Here is a 23,436-nt window from a genome sequence, read left to right on the forward strand (position 1 = left end):
CAGCACTCTAATCCTTGTACGACGCTCTCCCCTCCCCCACCCAGGCGCTGCCTCCCCAGACTGTGTTTCCGTAGTTCCCTGACAGTTTCTCAGGGCTCTAAGCTTCAAATTCTGCCTAAAGGGGAAGCAGTACGGAAAGCGTACGGTAGGATCTGAAATCCACCCGAAACGTCAGGCTGAGGGAAGTTACTCCTGGAAAGGTTTCTCAGGTGCTACTCAGGGGCCAGGCAACTTTCTGCCTTGACTCTCCAGAAGACTTTAGTAAATGATACCACAAGCGGCAGAACAAAGGAAGGAGGTGCCCAGATGATAGCCTACTCCTGGAGCGTGAGGCTCACTCTATTTTATTTTATTCTACTTTTGGTGGCCAGACGCCAGTAGGAATCACTATCTCCTTGAAACCAACGGCCCCAGGATTTTCGTTTGAAGCTTTCACTACAATGAACACATCTGGCAGGTGGTGGATCCTCAAAGACAGGGCCCTGGAGGTTTCCTTTAAACGCAGAGATCTGCGACAAAGGTTGCCTGGGGCAGGTGTAAGACACAGATGGCTGGAGGGAGAGGAGCAGAAACCAGCTTAAACAGGAAAAGCAATCCTGATATGTTTAGGAAAGTTGATCTGGTGTGTTAACTGGAGTTTCAGGAAAAATCTGAAAGCTACTGGTTTACAACAGGAGTCCGACAGAGAGGTGTCCGGGCTCGGGAACCTCCTAGGGGATCGAAATGGATACACGGGTATTTGTCTCCAAAAAAACTTTAAAAGTCGAGAGTCTAGTCTCCAGCATGCGCGAGGCCTGCCTTCCGCAGAGCCGGGGTCCGAGCCTCTCAGCTACCTCAAAAACCCGGAGAAGGCAAATCCAGTCTGGCCCTGGAGTGCCCGGGGGGGTGGGGGTGGGCTCCGGCCGCCTGCACACTGGGCATGCGCAGGGGGGTGGACCGCCAGGTCGGCTTTGGGAGCCGTGACGAGTCCGGAAGCGCCTGCGGGCGCCCCTCCAAACGAGAACTAGTTTTGTTTCGCTTCCCTCGGACGGGAGCCCGTCGGAGAGAACCCCCGGCAGGGCCAAGCCGACACTCGGCAGCACCGCAGCAATGTCCAGCAACAGCTTCGCTTACAGTGAGCAGTCCGGAGGAGGGGAGGCGACGGAGCTGGGTCAGGAGGCGACCTCAACCATTTCCCCCTCCGGCGCCTTCGGCCTCTTTAGCAGCGATATGAAGAAGTGAGGAGAAAGGTTTGGGGTGTGGGGACGGGACTAGGGAGCTGGTGCCCGGGAGGAGCGGGCACCGAGATGGGGCTCCCGGGAGAGGCGTGGGGTCGCGCTAAGACCCACCCGGAAACGAGCGGTAACGTTTCCCGCAGCTGAATCAGTTGGGACTGGTGGGAGTTGTTGGGAGTTTGGGATGAGTGTGTGGAGGGGAGTCTCTAGTAGTTTTCAAACTTCAGTGAAAAAAGAACCATTTGGAGCCCTTAGGTGCTATCCCCAAAAACTCTGAATTGGTCTGGGTTGGGGCACAGGCATCTGCATTTTGAACAAACGCTTCAAGCTAATTTAATGTTTGCTTGATCACACCTGGAGAAATTCGCTCACTAGCGTGGAAGGGGTGTTTGGGGAGTTGAGAAGGAACGTGAGAGTGTGGCTAATGGGAAACTGTTCTGTGACCCTCGAATGCAGGAGCTAGGAGGTGTTTTAGACGCTTTATGAAGGGACAAGCTGGTTTATACAGACGTTAATGTTCTCGGGCAACGTCCTTTGCACTACAGACAAAAAAAAAACAAACCACCCAAAACCCCTAAAACAAAAAACAAAACCCAAAAACCACCCCAATCCCAAACACAGTAATAAGCATATGAGTAGAGAATATTTAGTGTTACTCTGAGCAAGTGGTAAAATTTTACAAATTAATAGTGTGAATTTTAAAAATGAACACTAAACATTGTATACTTGGTTTTTTGAAAAGTTATTAAGAGTAAAAAAAAGAATTATTCAGAGTATTTTAAGTACCACCGAAAAGGGAAAGAACCCCCCCACCGCATTGATTTTTTGGGGGGCGAAGGAATGGTTTTAAACTTACAGAATTCTGGTAACTTTGTATTTTATTGTAATCATTTTTACGTTTTTCTTTTTTTTAATCTCAGTGCTAACTAAACACTATGGTCACATAATAGGCTGACACTAGATTTATGCTAAATTAAGGTAAAGTAGCTGTGCTGGTGGCTTTGCGGTGTCAGAAAGATAAATTAAAATTTAATTTAAATTAAATTTCAAATTTATTTTAAAAGACATTCTGGAAAGTGCTAGTAGTTGAAATTGGGATTACATTTTCACTGTATTAAGCTAACTGAAATCCTGTATGGAGTGTGAAATAGAGTTTTTGGTTTGTTTATTTGTTTGTTTCCTTATTCGCAGGTTAGAAAAGTTTAAAAGTAATAGAACTAACTTTTCGTGTTTCATTCTGTGTATTTAGATGATAGATTGTTCCAACAAGGAGCTTGTTGCAGCTCTGCTGTTCTATTAGCAGATGTTTCAACTGTTGAATTAACGTATAAGTCTGTAGAGGTCTGTTTCGCACGTGATATGCTTACAATTGATTTACTTTTATGTTTTGTGAACTTCTAAGATATTTTTCTTTTAGAGCCTTTCATTTCCTATTTTGTCAGATTTGGGCCTGATTTGGAAAAAAATGTGTGGCTTTGACTATGACCAGTGCTGTTGAGGTGCCTGAGCAAGTTGGATTTAAAATAAAAATAGCTAACGTTTGTAGAGCGCTTGTGCACACTACTTTACATTTATTATTTCATTTGGTCCTCCTAACAACCCTTTGGCTGAGTGTGAGTATGGCTTATGGGAAACTATTCTGTGATGCTCAAGTGTCACAGAGGATCAAGGAGCAACCCAAAGCTACTTCTTTGATCCCACTTTGCGGATGAGAAAATTGGAGCCCAAGTGGTTAATTTGCCCAAGATCACAAAGCTAGAACCACTGCACTGCCTGGATTTGAGCTCAATCTAGTCTTGGAGCCCATTCTCTTGAGCACTTGGATATGCTACTTACTACTTGATGAAGTTTATTGTGCTTTTATTGGAGAATGCATACAACTCATTAAAAGTTTAAAACTTTGAATAGTAGTTGTAGACAGTGTATGACCTTGAGGCTTTCAGGAATTAGAAACATTTTGGCCATTGAATTGCAACCTAATGGGGTTGTACAGAAACAAGGAGACCCCTGTTCTGGAAGTGGTCACTTAATCTCTCTTGAGCTTGCATTCTCTCATTTATTAAAGGGTGATATTTCTTGCCTTTTTTAAAACCCAAATGACAAAATTTATATAAAAAGCTTAAAGCTTACCCTGTTCCTCTGCTCTAATTTATTTTTTATCGAAGTATAATTGGCATGTAATGTATTAGTTTCAGGTGTACAACGTAGGTAGGTATTCAGTAGGTATTTTTATATATTGAGAAAGGATCACCACAAGAAGTCTAGTTAACATCCGTCACCACACTTAGTTACAATTTTTTTCCCTGTGACGAGGACTTTCAAGATTCACTTTTTTAGCAGCTTTCAAATAAACAATACAGTATTATTAACTGTAGTCACCATGCTGTACATTACATCCCCCGACTTATTTATTTTATAACTGGAACTTTGTGCCTTTGACTCTCTTCACCCATTTCGCCCACCCCCTCTGCTCTTATTTTCTTTTTTTTAAAAAAATTAATTTATTTTAAAATTTTTGGCTGCCTTGGGTCTTCGTTGCTGTGCGCGGGCTTTCTCTAGTTGCGGTGAGTGGAGGCTACTCTTCATTGCGGTGCGCAGGCTTCTCATTGCAGTGGCTTCTCTTGTTGCAGAGCACGGGTTCTAGGTGCATGGGCTTCAGTAGTTGTGGCATGCGGGCTCAGTAGTTGTGGCATGCGGGCTCAGTAGTTGTGGCACGCGAACTCTAGAGCGCAGGCTCAGTAGTTGTGGCGCACGTCTGCTCTCATTTTCGATGATTTATCAACACTTTGAAATCGTTTCAGGTTTGCAGAAAAGTTGTAGGAATACTACTGAGAACTACGCCTGAGGCACATTCACCAATTTAAAAAATTGCTGCATTGCTTTATTTATTTCTCCATACACACGCAGACACACACATTCCATGTTATTATGTCTTCTGATACATCTGAGAATAGGTTGTATACATCATGTCTCTTTATCTTCATACCTCAGTGTGTATTTTATTTAAGAACTGCAGTACTTTTACAACCGTAGTACTGTTATATTCAGGAAATTTAACATTAGTACAATCTACAGTCTATAATCCCCGTGTTGTCATTTGTTCCAATAAATAATTTTAATTTTTTTTAACATTTTTTTCTCTAGTACAGAATCCAGTCCAGGATCATGTATTTCACTTAGTTCTCGTATCTCTTTAATCTCCTTTAATCTGGAATAGTTCCTTAGCCTTTGTCTTTCACTACCTTGACACTTTGAAGAATACAAGCCAATTACTTTATGGCATGTTAATCAACTTGTCTTTGCTGGTTCCTACATACATTCATGTTATGTATCCCAGGCTATAGTACTACCTTCTTAGACTATTGTGTCTGGAGGCATAGGATGCCCATCTTCATGATGTTAATTTTCCCAGGTAAAGGGTTGTCCATTATTTATTTATTTTCCAATAATCGATCTATGGGGGGGACAGTTGGAGACCATGCAGATGTTTTGCTCTTCATCAGATTCACCATCCCCTATATTTAGCAACCATCAATGAATCTGTTCAACCAGTCTTTACCACAGTGTCTGCAAAGTGGTGATGTTCTAACTCCTTCCACTATTCTGTTCTTTGGCCGCTTATCCTAAAGCTCTATGTCCTTTCGATCCTTCACTAACCATCTCAAGGATGCCTAATCACTTCCTAGTCACAGGATTATTGATGATTTTTGTTTTCTGAATTTAATCCTATTTATCAATCTTATTTATTCCCTTCCCTTTTAAATAGAACTAAAGTTAGAGAGCTTTAAATGGTTTTACGAAAGCAGATTTTATACATCATTTATTGGTTAATCAAGCCTGTGTATTAGATGATTGGTGTCAAGATTTGCAATTTCGTTATTTAAAAATGTAAAAAATTAATTTTTTGTAATCGTTTCCTTTGAGACTATTGTAAACTTTTATTACTTTTAGTTTTTTCCTCAGTTATTTTTCTTTTGTCTTAAACTCTTATCTTAACCAATTTGGCTGTGTGTGTATAATTTAAAAATTAATTTTAATATTTTTATTTCTGGATTAAACATTTAATTAGGAATTAATTTCTAGAAGGAAACAGACAATACTAATTAATTTTTCTTAACAATGGTAAAACTACTAAATTTCCAAATCTCTTTTCTTTTGAGAACATCACAGTGTATTAGAAAGAGCATTGGACCTAGAGTGAGGAGGCCTGGATTTAAGTTGATGTTTTCCACCTGTAGTAATGTTTCCTTGTTCAAGTTGCTTGATCTCTTCAAACTTCAGTGTCCTCATTTCTAGAGAGGACTTACCTATTTTGTGAGTTTTTCATAAGATGGTATAGTTGAAAATGATTTCTTTTTTTTTTTTTTTTTTTAAATTTTGCGGTAAGCGGGCCTCTCACTGTTGTGGCCTCTCCCGTTGCAGAGCACAGGCTCCGGACGCGCAGGCTCAGCGGCCATGGCTCACGGGCCCAGCCGCTCCGCGGCATGTGGGATCCTCCCAGACCGGGGCACGAACCCGCGTCCCCTGCATCAGCAGGCGGACTCTCAACCACTGCGCCACCAGGGAAGCCCGAAAATGATTTCTAAACTAGAATATTAACTAACACTATTTAGAAAAGTTGTTGAAAGCTTTGCTGAGGTGGTGATATTTTAGGTCATAAAGCCTGGGAAGATTTTTGCCAGGTGGAGAACAGGGGGAGTTCTTCAGGCAAAGTATACTGAAACCAGGACAGTTGCAAAAAAAAAAAAAAAAAAAAAAAAGGCACATTTAGATGAAATATAGATTATAGATCAGCATTTAGAATTGTGGGTAGTAATTAAAGCATGGGAATGGATGAAATCACCCAGGGAGAATTTTTCTGGTTAGGAGACAGGGCAGTTTAGACAAATCGCTAGGGAACACCAACATTTAAGGTGTGAATGGAAGAAGAACTACCTGAAGAGTGCTCAGAGGGGTAGGAAACCAGAGAAAGGTTAAAAAAAAAAAAAAAGGAAGCTGAGAGGAAAGTTGGTTAGAGGAAATGGTCAACTATGTTAGGAATTGCAGAGAGAGGGCAAATAGAATGAAGGCTGAAAAGAGGCCATTGGATTTAACAACGAATAGGTAACCAAGGTAGCAGTTTTAGTCCCTGCTGAAATTGGGGTGGGCTTTTCATTTGTTTAGATTCACAGAGCTAATTTAGACCCAAGTAAGAGCTGCATACTTTTGTGTTGTACTACATCATGTAGTAGTATGATATAATCAATACTACATCAGTGTATTTGCATTGCAAATGATAAGGCCTAGCTTACTTTTTTAACTTAAATTTTATTTATTGTCAGCATGAAAATTACATTACATATAACCCTTTAACCTTTAATATCAGTATTTCTCAGTGGAATCCACTAGGAATTTTACAGTGGGGCTCTAGTTTGCATATAATTACAGCAAATCTAACTTACATCCACTGCTTTTTCTCCCTTTCAAGAGGGCATAGAAATGTATAGAAATACATTTCTATAGAAATGTATCTGAATGAGAGCAACCTTCTTATAGGGATGTTTTTGAGTTAACTTTATCTTTAAAATTTATTTATTTATTTATTTATTTTTGGCTGTGTTGGGTCTTCGTTGCTGCACACTGGCTTCCTCTAGTTGCAACGAGCGGGGGCTACTCTTCGTTGCGGTGCACAGGCTTCTCACTGTGCTGGCTTCTCTTGTTGCGGAGTACAGGCTCTAGGCACACGGGCTTCAGTAGTTGTGGCATGTGGGCTCTAGAGCGCAGGCTCAGTAGTTGTGGCACACGGGCTTAGTTGCATCGCGGCATGTGGGATCTTCCTGGACCAGGGCTCGAACCTGTGTCCCCTGCATTGGCAGGGGGATTCTTAAGCACTGCGCCACCAGGGAAGCCCCGACTTAACTTTATTAAAAGTAAAGATCAACCAGTCCTGTCGACCAAGAAAATGCAGAAGGCTGCAAATAAAATAATTTATTTGGGGTCTTAAGAATTGCAGTTCGAGATTGTACAGGGGAAGAGAGTCAGAGGCTTATAAAGATGAAAGCTACAAGGTTATTAAGTTGTCTGTGAAGAATTATCGTTGACCATGACGCAAGGAAGTATTTGTCCTTAAGGAACAGGCTGTCACGAGTTATTTTAGGGTAAGGGTCGGTTAAATATTTTGAGTTTCTGGAACATTGGGCAGATATTCTGGATACCTACATTAAGATAGTAAGTGGTCAAAGTTCAGATTCGATCCGGGCTGAGTCGTCCATAAGTCATACTTCCTCAGTGGCCTCCTGGCTTCATTTTAGAGAGCTCTCAGCAGTACCGATTTCATTTTGATTTTCCTTTTTCTGCCCCAGTTGTCAGTACCTTATTAATAGTAACACATTATTTTGTTTATTTTTGTTTGTTTTTGCATTTCTTCCAGTTTTATTGAGATATAATTATATACAGCACTGTATAATATACAGCATATAAGTTTAATATGTACAGCATAATGATTTGACTTACATACATCATGAAATGATTACCACTGTAAGTTTAGTGAACATCCGTCATCTCATATAGATACAACATTAAAGAAACAGCAAAAAATTTTTTTTTCCTTCTGATAAGAACTCCTAGGATTTGCTTAAAAATTTTCACATATAAAGTATAGCAGTGTTAGTTATATTCATCATGTTCTATAGTACATCCCCAGTTGTAAGATAAAGTACTTACTTATAACTGGAAGTTTGTACCTTTGGCTACCTTCATCCAATTCCCCCGCCCCTCAACCTCCCTGCCTCTGGTAACCACAATTCTGATCTCTTTTTCTGTAAGTTTGTTTGTTTTTGATGAATAATTGACCTATAACACTATGTTAGTTCCTGGAACATAACATAGTGATTCAATACTTCTATACATTTCCAAATGATCGCCATAATAAGTCTAGCTGTTATCTCTTGCCATACAAAGATACTACATAATTATTGACTGTATTCTCCACACTGTACATTTCATACATGTGACTTAACTTTTTGTAACTGAAGTTTATACACCTATCCCCTCCTTCCCCTGCAACCACCTGTTCTCTGTATCTGTGATCTGTTTCTGTTTAGTTATATTTGTTCATTTGTTTTTTAGATTCTGCATATGTCTTTCTCTGTCTGACTTATATCCCTTGGCATAATATTCTCTGGTTATTACATGTTGTAGAAAATGGCGAGATTTCATTCTTTTTTATAAATGAGTAATCTGTTGTGTGTGTGTGTGTGTGTGTGTGTCTGTATACACATACCATGTTTTCTTTATCCATTCATCTGTCAGTGGACACTTAGGTTGCTTCCATATCTTGGCTATTGTAAATAATGCTGCAATGAACTTGTGTTGCATATATCTTTTCAAATTAGTGTTTTGTTTTCTTTGGATAAATACCCAGGAGTGGAATTGCTAGATCATATGATAATTCCATTTTTAATATTTTGAGGAACCTCCATACACTTATGGCTGCTGCAATTTACAATCCCATCAACAGTGTACAGTGGTTCCGTTTTCTCCACATCTTTGCCATTTTTTTTTTTTTTTTTTTTTTTTGCGGTACGCGGGCCTCTCACTGTTGTGGCCTCTCCCGTTGTGGAGCCCAGGCTGCGGATGCGCAGGCTCAGCGGCCATGGCTCACGGGCCCAGCCGCTCCGCGGCATGTGGGATCTTCCCGGACCGGGGCACGAACCCGTGTCCCCTGCATCGGCAGGCGGACTCTCAACCACTGTGCCACCAGGGAAGCCCATCTTTGCCATTTTTTGATTGAGTTGTTTGGTTTTTTGTTTTTTGATACTGAATTGTATGAGCTGTTTATATATTTTGGATATTAATCCCTTGTCACATCATTTGCAAATATTTTCTCCCATCCTGTAGGTTGTCTCTTTGTTTTGTTGATGGTTTCCTTTGATGTGCAAAAGCTTTTAAGTTTAATTAGATCCCATTATATATTTTTGCTTTTATTTCTTTTGCTTTAGGAGACAGACCCAAAAAAATATCGTTATGATTTATGTCAAAGAGTGTTCTGCCTATGTTTTCTTCTGGAAGTTTTAGGGTTTCAGGTCTCACATCTAGGTCTTTAATCCATTTTGAGTTTATTTTTGTATACGCTATGAGGTAGTGTTCTAATCTCAGCTTTTACATGCAGCTGTCCAGTTTTCCCAGCTCCATTGTTGAAGAGGCTGTCTTTTCTACATTGTACCTTAAATTCTTGGTTGATATCAGCGTGTAAGTAGGTGGGGCCCAGGCCCAGGGCATCCTGGGGCTGGTGCTAGACTGCTGGTGAGTGGGCTGGGTCCTGACACAGCTGGCTGTAGGGCCTCGGTGGTCCCAGGTCTGGTGCCCACCTGCTGGTTGATGAAGCCGGGTCCAGAGCTAGTGCTGGCCCGCTGGTGGGTGGGGTGGATGGGATTGGCTGGCTGCTGTACCCGGGGCTCTTGCTGGCCCATTGATGTGTAGGGCTGGGTATTGGGCCTTCTGGTAGACAGGGCTGGGTCCCAGGGAAGCTGGGGGTTCAGGGGTTTCTATGGCAGCTGGCCTGCTGATGGGTAGGACAGTGTCCCCCTCCCGCAGCTAGCTTGATCTAGAGTGTCCCAGGACTGGTGCTGACTGGCTGGTGGGTGGGCTGGGTCCTGGCACTGACAAGCTAGAGGGAGAATTCCAAAATGACGCTTGCCAGCACCAGTATCCTTGGGAAATGAGCTCCCCCAAACGGCTGCCACCAGCATCTATGTCTCCAGGATACATCCCAGTTGCCTCTTGCCTCTCTGGGAAGCTTTCCAAGATTAGCAAGTTGGTCTGACCCAGGGTCCTTTCAAATTACTGCTTCTGCCCTGGGTCCTGGAGCATGTGAGATTTAGTATGTGCCCTTTTATGAGTGGAGTCTCTATTTCCCACAGTCCTCTGGCTCTCCCCAAAGTAAGCCCCACTCATCTTCAAAGCCAAACATTCTAGGGCCTTGTCTTCCCGGTGCAGGACCCCTGGGCTGGGGAGCCTGATGTGGGACTCAGAGCCCTTGATCCTTGGGGAGAACCTCTGCAGTTGTAATTATCCTCCTGTTTTTGGGTCCTCTATCTGAGGCTTTGGGTTCTTGACTATATTGTGGCTCTGCCCTTCCTCCCTATCTTTCTGTGGTTCCTTCTGTATATCTTAAGTTGTAGGAGCTCTTCTCTGCTAGTGTTCAGGTCATTCTCATCTGTAGTTGCTCTATAAATAGTTGTGATACTGGTGTGTCTGTAGGAGGATGTGAGCTCAGGATCTTCCTCCTCCACCATATTGGCCACTCTATAACACATTATTTTAGACATACTTTAAAGAGTCATTGTGTCTCCATATTAGGGTTTAAACTTTTTTTCCCATTTTTATTTATAATATTTAATTTTTTATAATATTTAATTTTAATTAGGGTCTATACCATATTTAAAAATTTTTTCATATAACAGTTTTATAGTTCCAGTTGTTCAAAGCTTGCTCTACTTTTTACTTTTCCTAGTATTTTCATTGATACCTTCATCTCATTAAGTCATTCTGTATTTTCATTTTGTAGTGACTCATTGAATATTTGTTAAATATTGTATAGAGGACTCTTTCTTTCACATACGCACGTAATATTACATGGTATAATTTATGTGAAGGTGCTTAGCAAAGTGTTTGGCTTATAATTTTGCATAATAAATGTTTTAGGTCTTTTACTCAATTGAATGATTCAGATTCTACTAATATTTACTGTTTCTTTAGCCAGCGTAGTTAAAAAATAAAGCATGACTGGATTCCGTGGACCTTATACAGAAGGAAAATTTAGGCTGGTATCCCTATTAATGTATTATTGCATTACCCTGAAGTTAATTGTATATAGTTCCAAAACAGCCATTTTCTTTATGTCATCGCTTGAGTTTTTGTTGTGGTTAGGGTTATTGACCTAGAATTGTCACATAAGTGTTGAATGAATTTTACAATCAGGATTTTTGAAGTCTATACCATTCTTGAAAGGCATCTTTATTTATACCATCTTTAACTTTATTTATATCATCTTAAAGGCATCAACTATACCATAAGTATAGTTAATTCCTCTGTGTTTTCAGTAGAAATATAAATAATTATAAGATCTTTATCTTGCCTTTAAGAATTTAGTTGGTGAGATAAGGCTAATGTGAACTAATACAAGTATAAAATTAGTGTTAAATTGTGTAATAATTCTCAACTTTTCATACCTACCAAAAGGTATTTATTATAAGCCTTGATTTTTGTAAACAATGATTTACTGAAGAAAATGGACGTGCTGTAATTTCAAAATGTCAAACACATTTAAGTTTCAGATGCTGAAAATGTTGGAGTCCTGAGTTGTTAGCATATTATGAGGAGGCACAGGCTCCTCGTTGTGAATTCCTTCCTCTCGTGCTCAGGAGTCCAGCTTTGCCAGTATGAAAATACACTCCATTAATGATTTCTATAGCATACCTTTGTCCTTGTCGTCATCTTCAATTTCTGAAGATTAAATTCCCTTGATTCCAGTTTTGGTAAGTGCTCTATCTTGTTAATGCTGCTTAGCTTTTGGAATTTTTGGTCACGAGATCTAGTTATGGAGATGTAAACAATGTATTTGCCATGCTGTATATGGAAATTGGACCCTATATTTTTTTTAATTTACAAAAGACATATAAAATATAAGCAATTTCAGTGTTTTATTTTATTTTATTTTGGCTGTACCGCGTGGTTTGCGGGACCATAGTTCCCCAATCATGGATTGAACCTGGACCACAGCAGTGAAAGTGCTAAGTCCTAACCACTGGACTGCCAGGAAACTCCCAATTTCAATGTTTTATTGATCTTTCACTAAGTAAATGTCATTTGTTCCAAGATGGCTGTTAACAAAAGAAGGAACTAGTTGTTTTTGTCTTCACGTAAGTAAGACTGTTAGTTCTACAAAGGGCTGACTACACAGGTTAAGGATTGTCACTTTAGTGGTGCAGTAGGGTTCCTGTAATTTAATTCTTGAAACATACTTGAAATCAAATAAGATTTTACCACATTGAACAAAAAATTGATGAAATACTGCAGAGTCCTACTTTCCAATAGATTATAAGTGTTCCATTTTATTTGCTTAGCTTGCATTTCTTCTTGGAGGACAGTCACTTTTTTAAAAAAAAGTTATTTATTTTAGGCTGTGTTGGGTCTTGCTGATGTGGGCTTTCTCTAGTTGAGGCGAGCGGAGGTTACTCTTTGTTGCGGTGCGCCGGCTTCTTATTGTAGCGGCTTCTCTTGTTGCGGAGCAGGGGCTCTAGGTGCGTGGGCTTCAGTAGTTGCAGCATGCGGGCTCATCAGTTGTGGCTCGCACGCTCTAGAGCGCAGGCTCAGTAGTAGTGGCTCGCGGGCTCCGTGGCATGTAGGATCTTCCCGGACCAGAGTTCGAACCTATGTCCCCTGCATTGGCAGGCGGATTCTTAACGACTGCGCCACCAGAGAAGTCCAGGAGAGTCACTTCTGACTTTTACAATTTATCTTAAACACTCAACCAAGAAAATATTCATCCCTTGATATAGGATATGTTATTTTAAGATCACTGGTTTTGTGAAATCCAAGGAGAAAATATGGAATACTTAAATTCAGGCCTTACCATTAAATACCAAGATGTGAGATATTACTTCTAAAAATATTTAGAATTTAGGGTAACATTACTAGAACTGAATGAGTAAAACAAAAAAAAATCAGACAGATGGTCAGTTGAAATGTTCTTTTTTACTGCAGAAAAGTTACAAATGCTCATGGAATGACAAATGTATTATAGTGAAATAATTTGACAGTTTTGCAATTGTGTATATAAATGAACTACTGCCAAAAACTAATTGCCTGCAGTCCAAATTCAAAATTTAAAGTGAAGAGCCCAGAGTAGAATATTCAAGAAGGAAATGATTTTCCTATATTTCACATTATTATGAATAACATTCTTTGGTTTGTGTACTTAAGGAAGACTTATTTAGCATGTCAGCTGGAAAGAGTTCATAGATCTACAAAAGTGAACAATTTATAGTCAATATCTGCTTATTGATGGGCTGATTATTTGTACTGCTGATAGGAATTGACCTAATTAGAAGGCCAGTGTCTTATTTATTTTTTGCGGTACGCGGGCCTCTCACTGTTGCGGCCTCTCCCGTTGTGGAGCACAGGCTCCGGACACGCAGGCTTAGCGGCCATGGCTCGTGGGCCCAGCCACTCCGCGGCATGTGGGATCTTCCTGGACCAGGGCACGAACCCATGTCCCCTGCATTGGCAGGTGGACTCTCAACCACTGCGCCACCAGGGAAGCCTGAAGGCCAGTGTCTTTAATCCTGCAGCTGAGTGAGTTAACATGGCAGCTGGATAAGTGAGAGACTTATGAATAAGGCTGGTCCCAATATCATGGGTTGGCAGAGCTACACATCACCCAGCTTTACTCTAGAAATGGGTTAAAGTTTCTTAAGCCTCGGTTAAGGATGTGGTCATGAAGAATGAGGGGGGAATTTAGTACTGTGGGGGCAGAGAGGTAAGGTGTAGAGTGGAAGGTCCGGTGCCAGATTGTGTAGGGCCTTGTAAGGACTTTGGATTTTACTATGAGTGTAAAGAGAAGCCATTGGAAGGTTTTGAGCAGAATGGGCATTTAGAAGTCAGTCAGTAACTATTAAGTGCTTGTGGTGTGCCAGATATATTTATGTTTTCAAAAAGTTTATGGTCTGTAGGATACTTGGGACCTGTTTATTCATTTATAATTTTATTTCTATAACTAAAAAAATATAGAAGTAACTTACTGATTTAACAAGTACAAGTGCCTTCTTATGCTAGGTACTTTTCTTGATGCTGGGGATTAATCAGTCAGTGGACAAAATGCCTGCTTTCATGGAGCATATATTCCAACTGGAAGAAGAAGATAGGTAATAAACAAATAGATGGTTGGTCATTTGATGACAAGGAGCGCTGTAGAGAAAAGTAAGGCAGGGAAAGAGGATAGAGAGTTAAGGTGGAGGTTGGGTTGAGTTTGAAATAGCAGGGTCAGGAAAAGATCCTTGACAGTACTACCTGGAGTGCCTGAGGGAGTGACATGCAGATGTCTGGGGAGAAGTATTCAGTCAAGAGGAATTACATGTGCTCAGGCCCTGAGGCAGGAGTGTTTCTGACCTGTGAGCATCAACAAAGGGGTCAGTGTGTCTGGATAGAGTGAATGAAGGAAAGAGGGGGGACTTAGCAGATGAGGAGGTCAGAGAGGTAAGGGCCAGATTGTGTAGGGCTTTGTAAATCATTTTAAGGACTTGGATTTTACTCTGTGTGAGAAGGGAAGCCATTGGAGGGTTTTGAACAGAGGAGTGAGATGATCCATCTTACGTTTTTAAATCACTTTGTCTCCTGAACTAGGAATAGACTGCAGATTTGAGGCAGGGAGACCAGCAAGGAGACCACCACAGTAACCCAGGCAAGAGAAGGGGATGACTAAATCAGACTGGTGGTAGTGGAGAGCAGTGGTTGGATTCTGGATATATTTTGAAAGTAGAGCCAATGAGATTTACTGATGGTTTAGATGTGGTGTGTGAGGGAAAAAGATACCAAAGATGACACAAGGTTTTTTTGCCTAAACAGCTGGAAGTTTGGAATTGTTATCAAAATGAAGAAGATTGTGTAAAGAGGAATTTTTTTAAAGGGGGAAGAGGTTCAAGAGCTTGAGCATGTTAAGTTTGAGATACCTATTAGGCATCCAAGAGGAGATATTAAATAGGCAGTTGGATATATGAGTCTGGAGCTTAGGGAGGAGTCAGGCTAGAGATATAAGTTTGGGAGCCATAGGGTTATAGAGGGTATTAAGTACCCTGATTGGGTGAGACATCAAGGGAGTGAATGTAGAAAGTGAAGAGGTCAGAGTACTAATCTCTGGGGCATTCCTGGAGCGTTTCTGTCAGATAGGGTCAAGTAAGGTGATTACAGTACTGACAAGTGGCTTTGGAATTTGTCACTTTGGAGGTCTTTGGTGACCCTGACAAGCAGGTTAGGTGCAGTGGTGGGGCTGAAAGCCTGACTGGAGTGGGTTCAAGAGAGAAAGGAGAGGGACTTCCCTGGTGGTGCAGTAGATAGGAATCCGCCTGCCAATGCAGGGGACGTGGGTTCGATCCCTAAACCAGGAAGATCCTACATGCCGCAGAGCAACTAAGGCCGTGCGCCACAATTACTGAGCCTGCGCTCTAGAGCCCGGGTGCCACAACTACTGAAACCTGTGCGCCTAGAGCCCGTGCTCCGCAACGAGAGAAGCCACCGCAAGGAGAAGCCCACGCACCGCAACTAGAGAAAGCCCAGGCACAGCAATGAAGACCCAGTGCAGCCAAAAATAAATAAAATTAAATCTTAAAAAAAAAAAAAAAGAGAAAGGAGAGTTGTAGTTAGTATGTATTACTGTATAGGGGAGCAAAGAAACGGAATGGTATCTGGAAGGGAACGTTAGTTTATGAAGAGGAAGGAATAAATTGATGATGCAACAGGGAGAAGATAATCACTGGACTGATTTCCCTCTTTCCTTATAGAAAATTTAGCAAATACAGATTAGTTAAATAACCCTAATTTTAATACCCATAGAGAATCAGTTAAAAAGATACAGGTCTTCCAGTCTTTTTTGCCTATATACTGTGTATTTTTAAAGCAAAGCTATATACTTTTTTAGTGTAATATTGTAATTTGCTTTTTTCACTTACTAATATGTGGAGTCTGTTCATTTCTTAAAGTGATAGTCCTTTTAGGGGCAAATTGTAATTAAGCCACTATCTTGGAAGAACCACTAAACTATTAGAAAATAGTGTCTTGTTTTAAATAGTGTCTTGTATAGAGTGGGACCTTATTAATTACTAACTACAAGAACAAAGGGAATAACCTAACAGAAGAGTCAATACTAACGATGTTACATGTTAGCACTGACCAGGGCTTTCCACACATACCTGTATACACATGAGGCAGAGGGAATAGCGTATACCTTGGTTTAGAGCTGTGTTGTTCAATACCGTAGATACCAGCCAAAGGTAACTATTTAAATTTAAACTGATTGAAATAATTTTAGTTTCTGAGTCACACTAGCCACATTTTTATGTGCTCAGTGTAGCTAGCAGTTAACATATTGGATAATGTGGATAAAGAATATTTCTTTCTGTCATCATAGAGCATTCTATTGGACACTGCTGGTTTAGAGGCAAGGATTTAGGGCTTATTTAAAGAATAGGAAAAGTTCAGTATGGCTGGAGCACAGAGTTGGAGGGAAATTGGGACACGTGAAAGATGGTTGATAGTCAGGGTCCATATTATGAAGGGTCTTGTATACCATGCTCATAAATTTGAACTTATCATAAAGGTTTGCACAGTAAGAAGCTACCGAAGGATTTTAAGTAGAGGTACAATGTGGTGAGATTTATATTTTAGAAAGATCACTCTGGCTGCACCTAAGTGTTTGGAATGGTCAGCTATGTGAATGGTGGAAGTATTCTGTGATATTGGAAACCCAGGAGACAGAGCAAGTTTGGAGTGAGGAAAGAAAGTGTTGAGCTCTGTTTTGGACCTGTTGAGTTTGATAGTTGGGTGTCCATTAAGCCATTAGATACATGGGTGTGGTACTCAGGAGATACCTAGGTTGGAGATACAGATTTGGGAGTCATCAATTGATAGATGATTTTGGAAGCCATTGAGGGGAAGTTGTGTGATATGTGAGGAGAAGGCCAAGGAGGAATCTTTGTACTAAGTTAACATTGAAGGGAGTGGGAGAATTGAACCTCACTTAAAAGACCAAGAAGAGAGAATGAAGTTTGGGGAAATGCTTGAAGTTCATTATACAAACAGCTTTTGCATTGTGCTTAAGATTTAGGAAAAGAATCAGACCCACTTCCTACTTTTGTAGGAGGAAGATGGCAGATAAAGTTGTTTATTGTGGCTTGCTGAGGCAGTATGGCATAATGCTTAAGCACACCCACTCTGGAGCTACTCTGCCTGGTATGAAAACTTGTTACAGAGTTACTAAGTGGCACTTGGGCAGGTTACTTTATCACTCTATGCACTTGGTTTTCCTTATCAGAAAAATGGAGATGAGGATGATAATAGTACTTGCACTCACCAAAATATTGTGAGGATTAAAAGATTTAACATACGTAAACAGTTAACAGTGCCTGATACATAATAAGCACAATTATTATTAATACTATTTTGGCACCATTAAGATCATTTGAGCTTTTTAAAAGTTTTGTTTTTAATGTCCTTTGTCAACTTAAAAGTTTAGAATCATTGTTAATTTTCACATTAACCATTGCTTTATGTTTTTAATTTTTAAATTATCGTTAAATTTGACATTATTGTTTTTCTGAATTATATTTCACAAGTACTTGAAAATACAAAATCATATAGTATCTTTAATGTGTACTACATAAAAATAAATGAAGTTAATAAGCACTAGGCCACTTCTTCTGTGTGGTTATCAAGGATTTGGGAATAATGATTATAGATAGTATAAATGAAAAAATATATATTTGTTCTAAACTTTTTGCTTAGCCATCAGTCTTGCTGATAGGTATCCTGTTGCTTTAAAGTTGTCTATTCTTAGAGAAGGAGTACAGTTTTCCTAAAAGAAGAGGGACTTACATATGTTTTGCTTTAACAGAAATTGAAGGAAGAGAGGGTTTCAGGAAGGAGTTAAGTGGTCAGCAGTGCCAGCTGCTGGTGAGTAGCCCAGTAAACTAAAGTCAGAGGTAGTGTTTCTTGGATTTACTGATAAGGTTGGTGATCGTGGTGGTAACAACAGTGTTAGGGAAAATCAGATTGCAGAGGATTGACAGGTGGGAGAGAAGTGAGTAAAGGAGGAGCACTTTTCCAAAGAACTTCGGCTTTCAGGGGGAGGAGATAAGGGCTATTATGTATTTGAGAATGTATATTTGAGAACGTGAGGGAGCAATATACATAGTTGTCTGTGACTAAGGAATTGCACTTTTCATTAGATTTAATCAAATTCTGTCAAAAATTTCTTCTTGAGATATGTTTGTGATTACTGAAAAGGTCACTGTAATATTGGCCCAGAATAATGTGAACAGTCAGATAACAAAAGGAATACAAATGGCTACTGCAAACATCCTTTCTACTTTATTTTATGAGGAGGGTAGTTTTTGTTATATTTTTATTTGGCAGACAAAAAAGTGGGCCACCCTAGGTCATTACCCAGAATTTTTGTTGAAATTTTACCTAGGTCTTTATATCCAGAAGTCTGGAACACTGTTCTGAATATTTGAGCTCATAGCCTTCAGGGGCAGTGAGAAATTTACAAACACTTCTTATGTACTTTAATAAAATAAAAACAGATGCCTTATATTTAACATTACATGTTGTAGAAATGCTAGGGTTAATTAAAAGTAACTTAAATAAAGTTAAAAATTCATAGTTCTTGTAGTTTCTGCGTATCTGTCAATATCAACAAGTATAAAACAACAGATTGGTTTTCCCAAGGTGATTGGATGCTTGAACATTTCTTTAAAGAGAAAATGTGGTTAAATTCCTGGAAGGAGATAGTTTTTCTTTGCGCGCGTGCGCGCACACACAGACACACACAGACACACACAGACACACACACACACACAGCCATCTTTCCTGGAACCTTGTACAATACTTAACAAATGATTTTGGATAATAGCGACCACACTGATTTTTTCCCCTTCTTTAGCATTCTTAGTATTTTAAAACTTTTCATTAATGTGGTAAAAATTATAAAAATATTCAGTATAATCTGGTCAATATCATATGTTTTATATTTCAAAAATTTAAAACCATATGTGGAAATAAATTAATCTTTCGAAAATGACAATAGTTGTTCAATGGATGGCAAAATTTAAATAATCATGTAAACTTCAGTGATTTGCATTTTTAGATTTTTTTTTTCCCTGTCAAGTAGGACATTGTAGGACCTTTTCTCTGTTTCTAGGCCTACATTACCTTCATCAGGAAACTTGACAGGGTCATGTGACTTTTTAATTGTGATAAAAAAACATATGTAACATAAAAATTTACCATCTTAACCATTTTTAAGTGTACTGTTCATTAGTGTTAACTATATTCACATTGTTGTCCAACAGATCCCCAGAACTTTTTCATCTTGTAACAGTGCCAAGTGACTTCTTAAAAACAGAATTTTTTACTGAGATTTTGAAGTGCTTCAGGGACAAAGCTGATCTAAGGTAGAGATTGCATATTGGTTTCCTCAATTCCCTATACAAAAGGCTGATCCAAACTCATCAGATGGAAAACTTGCCTTCTGTGGCCTTGGAAAGTTTTTGTTTTTGTTTTTTTTTTTAAGGATTTAGAAATTAATCTGGCTTTGAGTTGGCATATCGTATTAACATAGAAGTAGAAAACTTATATTATTCTACTATAATTTATGAATTTCTTGGAGGAAAATCTAATACTAATACTCAAACTTGATGCACACACTGATTCTTTGGCATGTCTGTATTTATGCCCATCTGTTACTGTGGCACCATGCCCATTATTACAGTGGCATGCCAGTAGCAGTGAGGCATGTGAGCCAACAAAGATGAATTGTTTGGATGGAATACACTATTCTGTAATACTAATTAATTTTGAACTGATGAATCTACATGAGATAATGTTAACCAAATATAGTCAAAGTAATGTCAGTGAAAATAAAATTTATTTTGACTTAAACAGAAGTGTATCACAGATGTTTTAGACTACTACTGAGAATAGTTAGAATTAGTGTTTATTATGGTTCCAGTGATCAGTTGTCTTTTCATAAAAATTTTGAATTTAAGAGAAAAAAGAATGCAGCAGTTTTCTTGTGGTTGATTATAGATTAGGGAGGAAGTGTTGTAGCGCCTTAGGCTACGGATTTTATACTAATATTATTTTACAGTTCTTGAAATGTTTTTTTTTGAAATTTTCAATTTTATTTTATTTTTTATACAGCAGGTTATTATTGGTTATCTATTTTATACATATTAGTGTATACCTATCAATCACAATCTCCCTATTCATCCCACCACCACCACCACCCCCGCCACTTTCCCCTCTTGGTGTCTATACATTTGTTCTCTACATCTGTGTCTCTATTTCTGCAGATGCCCTGCAAACTGGTTCATCTGTACCATTTTTCTAGGTTCCACATGTATGTGTTAACATACGATATTTGTTTTTCTCTTTCTGACTTAGTTCACTCTGTATGACAGTCTCTAGGTCCATCCACGTCTCTACAGATGACCCAATTTCGTACCTTTTTATGGCTGAGTAATATTCCGTTGTATATATGTACCACATCTTTATCCATTCGTCTGTCAATGGGCATTTAGGTTGCTTCCATGACCTGGTTATTGTAAATAGTGCTGCAATGAACATTGGGGTGAATGTATCTTTTTGAATTATGGTTTTCTCTGGGTATATGCCCAATAATGGGATTGCTGGGCTGTATGGTAATTCTATTTTTAGTTTTTTAAGGAACGGCCATACTGTTCTCCATGGTGGCTGTATCAATTTACATTCCCACCAACAGTGCAAGAGGGTTCCCTTTTCTCCACACCCTCTCCAGCATTTGTTGTTTGTAGATTTTCTGATGATGTCCATTCTGACTGGTGTGAGGTGATACCTCATTGTAGTTTTGATTTGCATTTCTCTAATAATTAGTGATGTTGAGCAGCTTTTCATGTGCTTTATGGGTCATCTGTATGTCTTCTTTGGAGAAATGTCTATTTAGGTCTTCTGCCCATTTTTTTATTGGGTTGTTTGTTTTTCAATATTGAGCTGCATGAGCTGTTTATATATTTTGGAGATTAATCCTTTGTCAGTTGCTTCATTTGCAAATATTTTCTCTCATTCTGAGGGTTGTCTTTTCATCTTGTTTGTAGTTTCCTTTGCTGTGCAAAAACTTTTAAGTTTCATTAGGTCCCATTTGTTTATTTTTCTTTTTATTTCCATTACTCTGGGAGGTGGATCAAAAAAGATCTTGCTGTGATTTATATCAAAGGGTTTTCTTCCTATGTTTTCCTCTAAGAGTTTTATAGTGTCTAGTCTTATATTTAGGTCTTTAATCCATTTTGAGTTTATTTTTGTGTATGGTGTTAGGGAGTGATCTAATTTCATTCTTTTACATGTAGCTGCCCAGTTTTCCCAGCACCACTTATTGAAGAAGCTGTCCCTTCTCCACTGTATATCCTTGCCTCCTTTGTCATAGATTAGTTGACCATAGGTGCATGGGTTTATCTCCGGGCTTTCTAACCTGTTCCATTGATCTGTCTTTCTGTTTTTGTGCCAGTACCATATTATCTTGATTACTGTAGCTTTGTAGTATAGTCTGAAGTCAGAGAGTCTGATTCCTCCAGCTCCACTTTTTTCCCTCAAGAATGCGTTGGCTATTTGGGGTCTTTTGTGTCTCCATACAAATTTTAAGATTTTTTTGTTCTAGTTCTGTAAAAAATGCCACTGGTAACTTGATAGGGATTGCATTGAATCTGTAGATTGCTTTGGGTAGTAGAGTCATTTTCACAATATTGATTCTTCCAATCCAAGAACATGGTATGTCTCCATGGTATGTCTCTCCATCTGTTTGTATCATCTTTAATTTCTTTCATCAGTGTCTTATAGTTTTCTGCATACAGGTCTTTTGTCTCCTTAGGTAGGTTTATTCCTAGGTATTTTATTTCTTTTTGTTGCAGTGGTAAATGGGAGTGTTTCCTTAATTTCTCTTTCAGATTTTTCATCATTAGCGTATAGGAATGCAAGAGATTTCTGTGCATTAATTTTGTATCCTGCAACTTTACCAAATTCATTGATTAGCTCTAGTAGTTTTCTGGTGGCATCTTTAGGATTTTCTATGTAAAGTATCATGTCATCTGCAAACAGTGACAGTTTTACTTCTTCTTTTCCAATTTGTATTCCTTTCATTTCTTTTTCTTCTCTGATTGATGTGGCTAGGACTTCCAAAACTCTGTTGAATAATAGTGGCGAGAATGGACATCCTTGTCTTGTTCCTGATCTTAGAGGAAATGCTTTCAGTTTTTCACCATTGAGAATGGTGTGTGCTGTGGGTTTTTTGTATATGGCCTTTATTATGTTGAGGTAGGTTCCCTCTATGCCCACTTTCTGGAGAGTTTTTATCATAAATGGGTGTTGAATTTTGTCAAAAGTTTTTTCTGCCTCTATTGAGATGATCATATGGTTTTTATTCTTCAATTTGTTAATATGGTGTATCACATTGATTGATTTGCATATTTTGAAGAATCCTTGCATCCCTGGGATAAATCCCATTTGATCATGGTGTATTATCCTTTTAATGTGTTGTTGGATTCTGATTGCTAGTATTTTGTTGAGGAATTTTGCATCTATGTTCATCAGTGATATTGGTCTGTAATTTTTTTTTCGTAGTGTCTTTGTCTGGTTTGGGTATCAGGGTGATGGTGGCCTCATAGAATGAGTTTGGGAGTGTTCCTTCCTCTGCAGTTTTTTTGAAGAGTTTGAGAGGGATGGGTGTTAACTCTTCTCTAAATATTTGATAGAATTCACCTGTGAAGCCATCTGGTCCTGGACTTTTGTTTTTTGGAAGTTGAAATATTTCCTTAATATACTCAACTTTAGAAGTTCCTAGCAATGTTATAAATGGGAAGAATGTTGGTTTGAAAACAAGACTCAAGTTTAATTCCTTGTTCTGCTGTTCCGTAATTCTGTGGTGGTATACTTAAAAGTTGTGTTTAGAGAGCAATACCACTATCAGGTGGCTAAATAAGTTAATTATATGTCATAAATGTAAGGCATGTTAGTGGCTAGTTAGTAATAGAGAAAGTGTTTAAATCCCCCATTCCTATACCCCCATGATAACCACAATGAAAAAGTTCTTGTGTATCCTTCTAGAAAAATTTTTTAAAACTAAATGATAATACATATCCTGTTCTCTATGTATTTTGCTTTTCCTTTAACGTATCTTGGAGGCCTGTCCATATCAGCATATGAAACTATTTCAGTCTTTTTAACTACTGTGTAATATTTCCCAGTATTACTTTTATTTATTTAGTTCTCTTTTTGAAGAGTATTTGATTGATTGATTTCACTTTTTATTGAGTATAAGAAATACTGCAACATAAATTTTTGTGTATTTGTATGAATTTATTTGTAGGAAAGATTCCTACAGATAGAGTTGTTGGTCAAAGTTTATTGCATTTTTAATTAGGATAGATCTTATTAAATTACC

General features: G+C 38.9%; 1 protein-coding gene across 3 annotated transcripts in view; it reads left to right on the plus strand.

Annotated features, from left to right (window-relative positions):
- The first annotated feature begins 962 nt into the window (after positions 1-962).
- The window catches only part of AP3B1 (adaptor related protein complex 3 subunit beta 1), a 274,430-nt gene continuing 251,956 nt past the window's right edge, over positions 963-23,436 (plus strand). For 2 of the 3 annotated variants that reach the window (XM_060009260.1, XM_060009262.1), the window contains exon 1: positions 963-1,217. In XM_060009260.1, the coding sequence (XP_059865243.1) occupies positions 1,090-1,217 (128 nt within the window). In that variant the 5' untranslated portion in view covers positions 963-1,089. Of the gene's footprint in view, positions 1,218-19,318; positions 19,421-23,436 lie in introns of all 3 variants that reach the window. The other variant, XM_060009263.1, reaches the window with a different exon arrangement.

This window comes from Delphinus delphis, chromosome 3 (genome assembly GCF_949987515.2).
Source record: "Delphinus delphis chromosome 3, mDelDel1.2, whole genome shotgun sequence".
In the NCBI taxonomy this organism is placed as follows: Eukaryota; Metazoa; Chordata; class Mammalia; order Artiodactyla; family Delphinidae; genus Delphinus; species Delphinus delphis.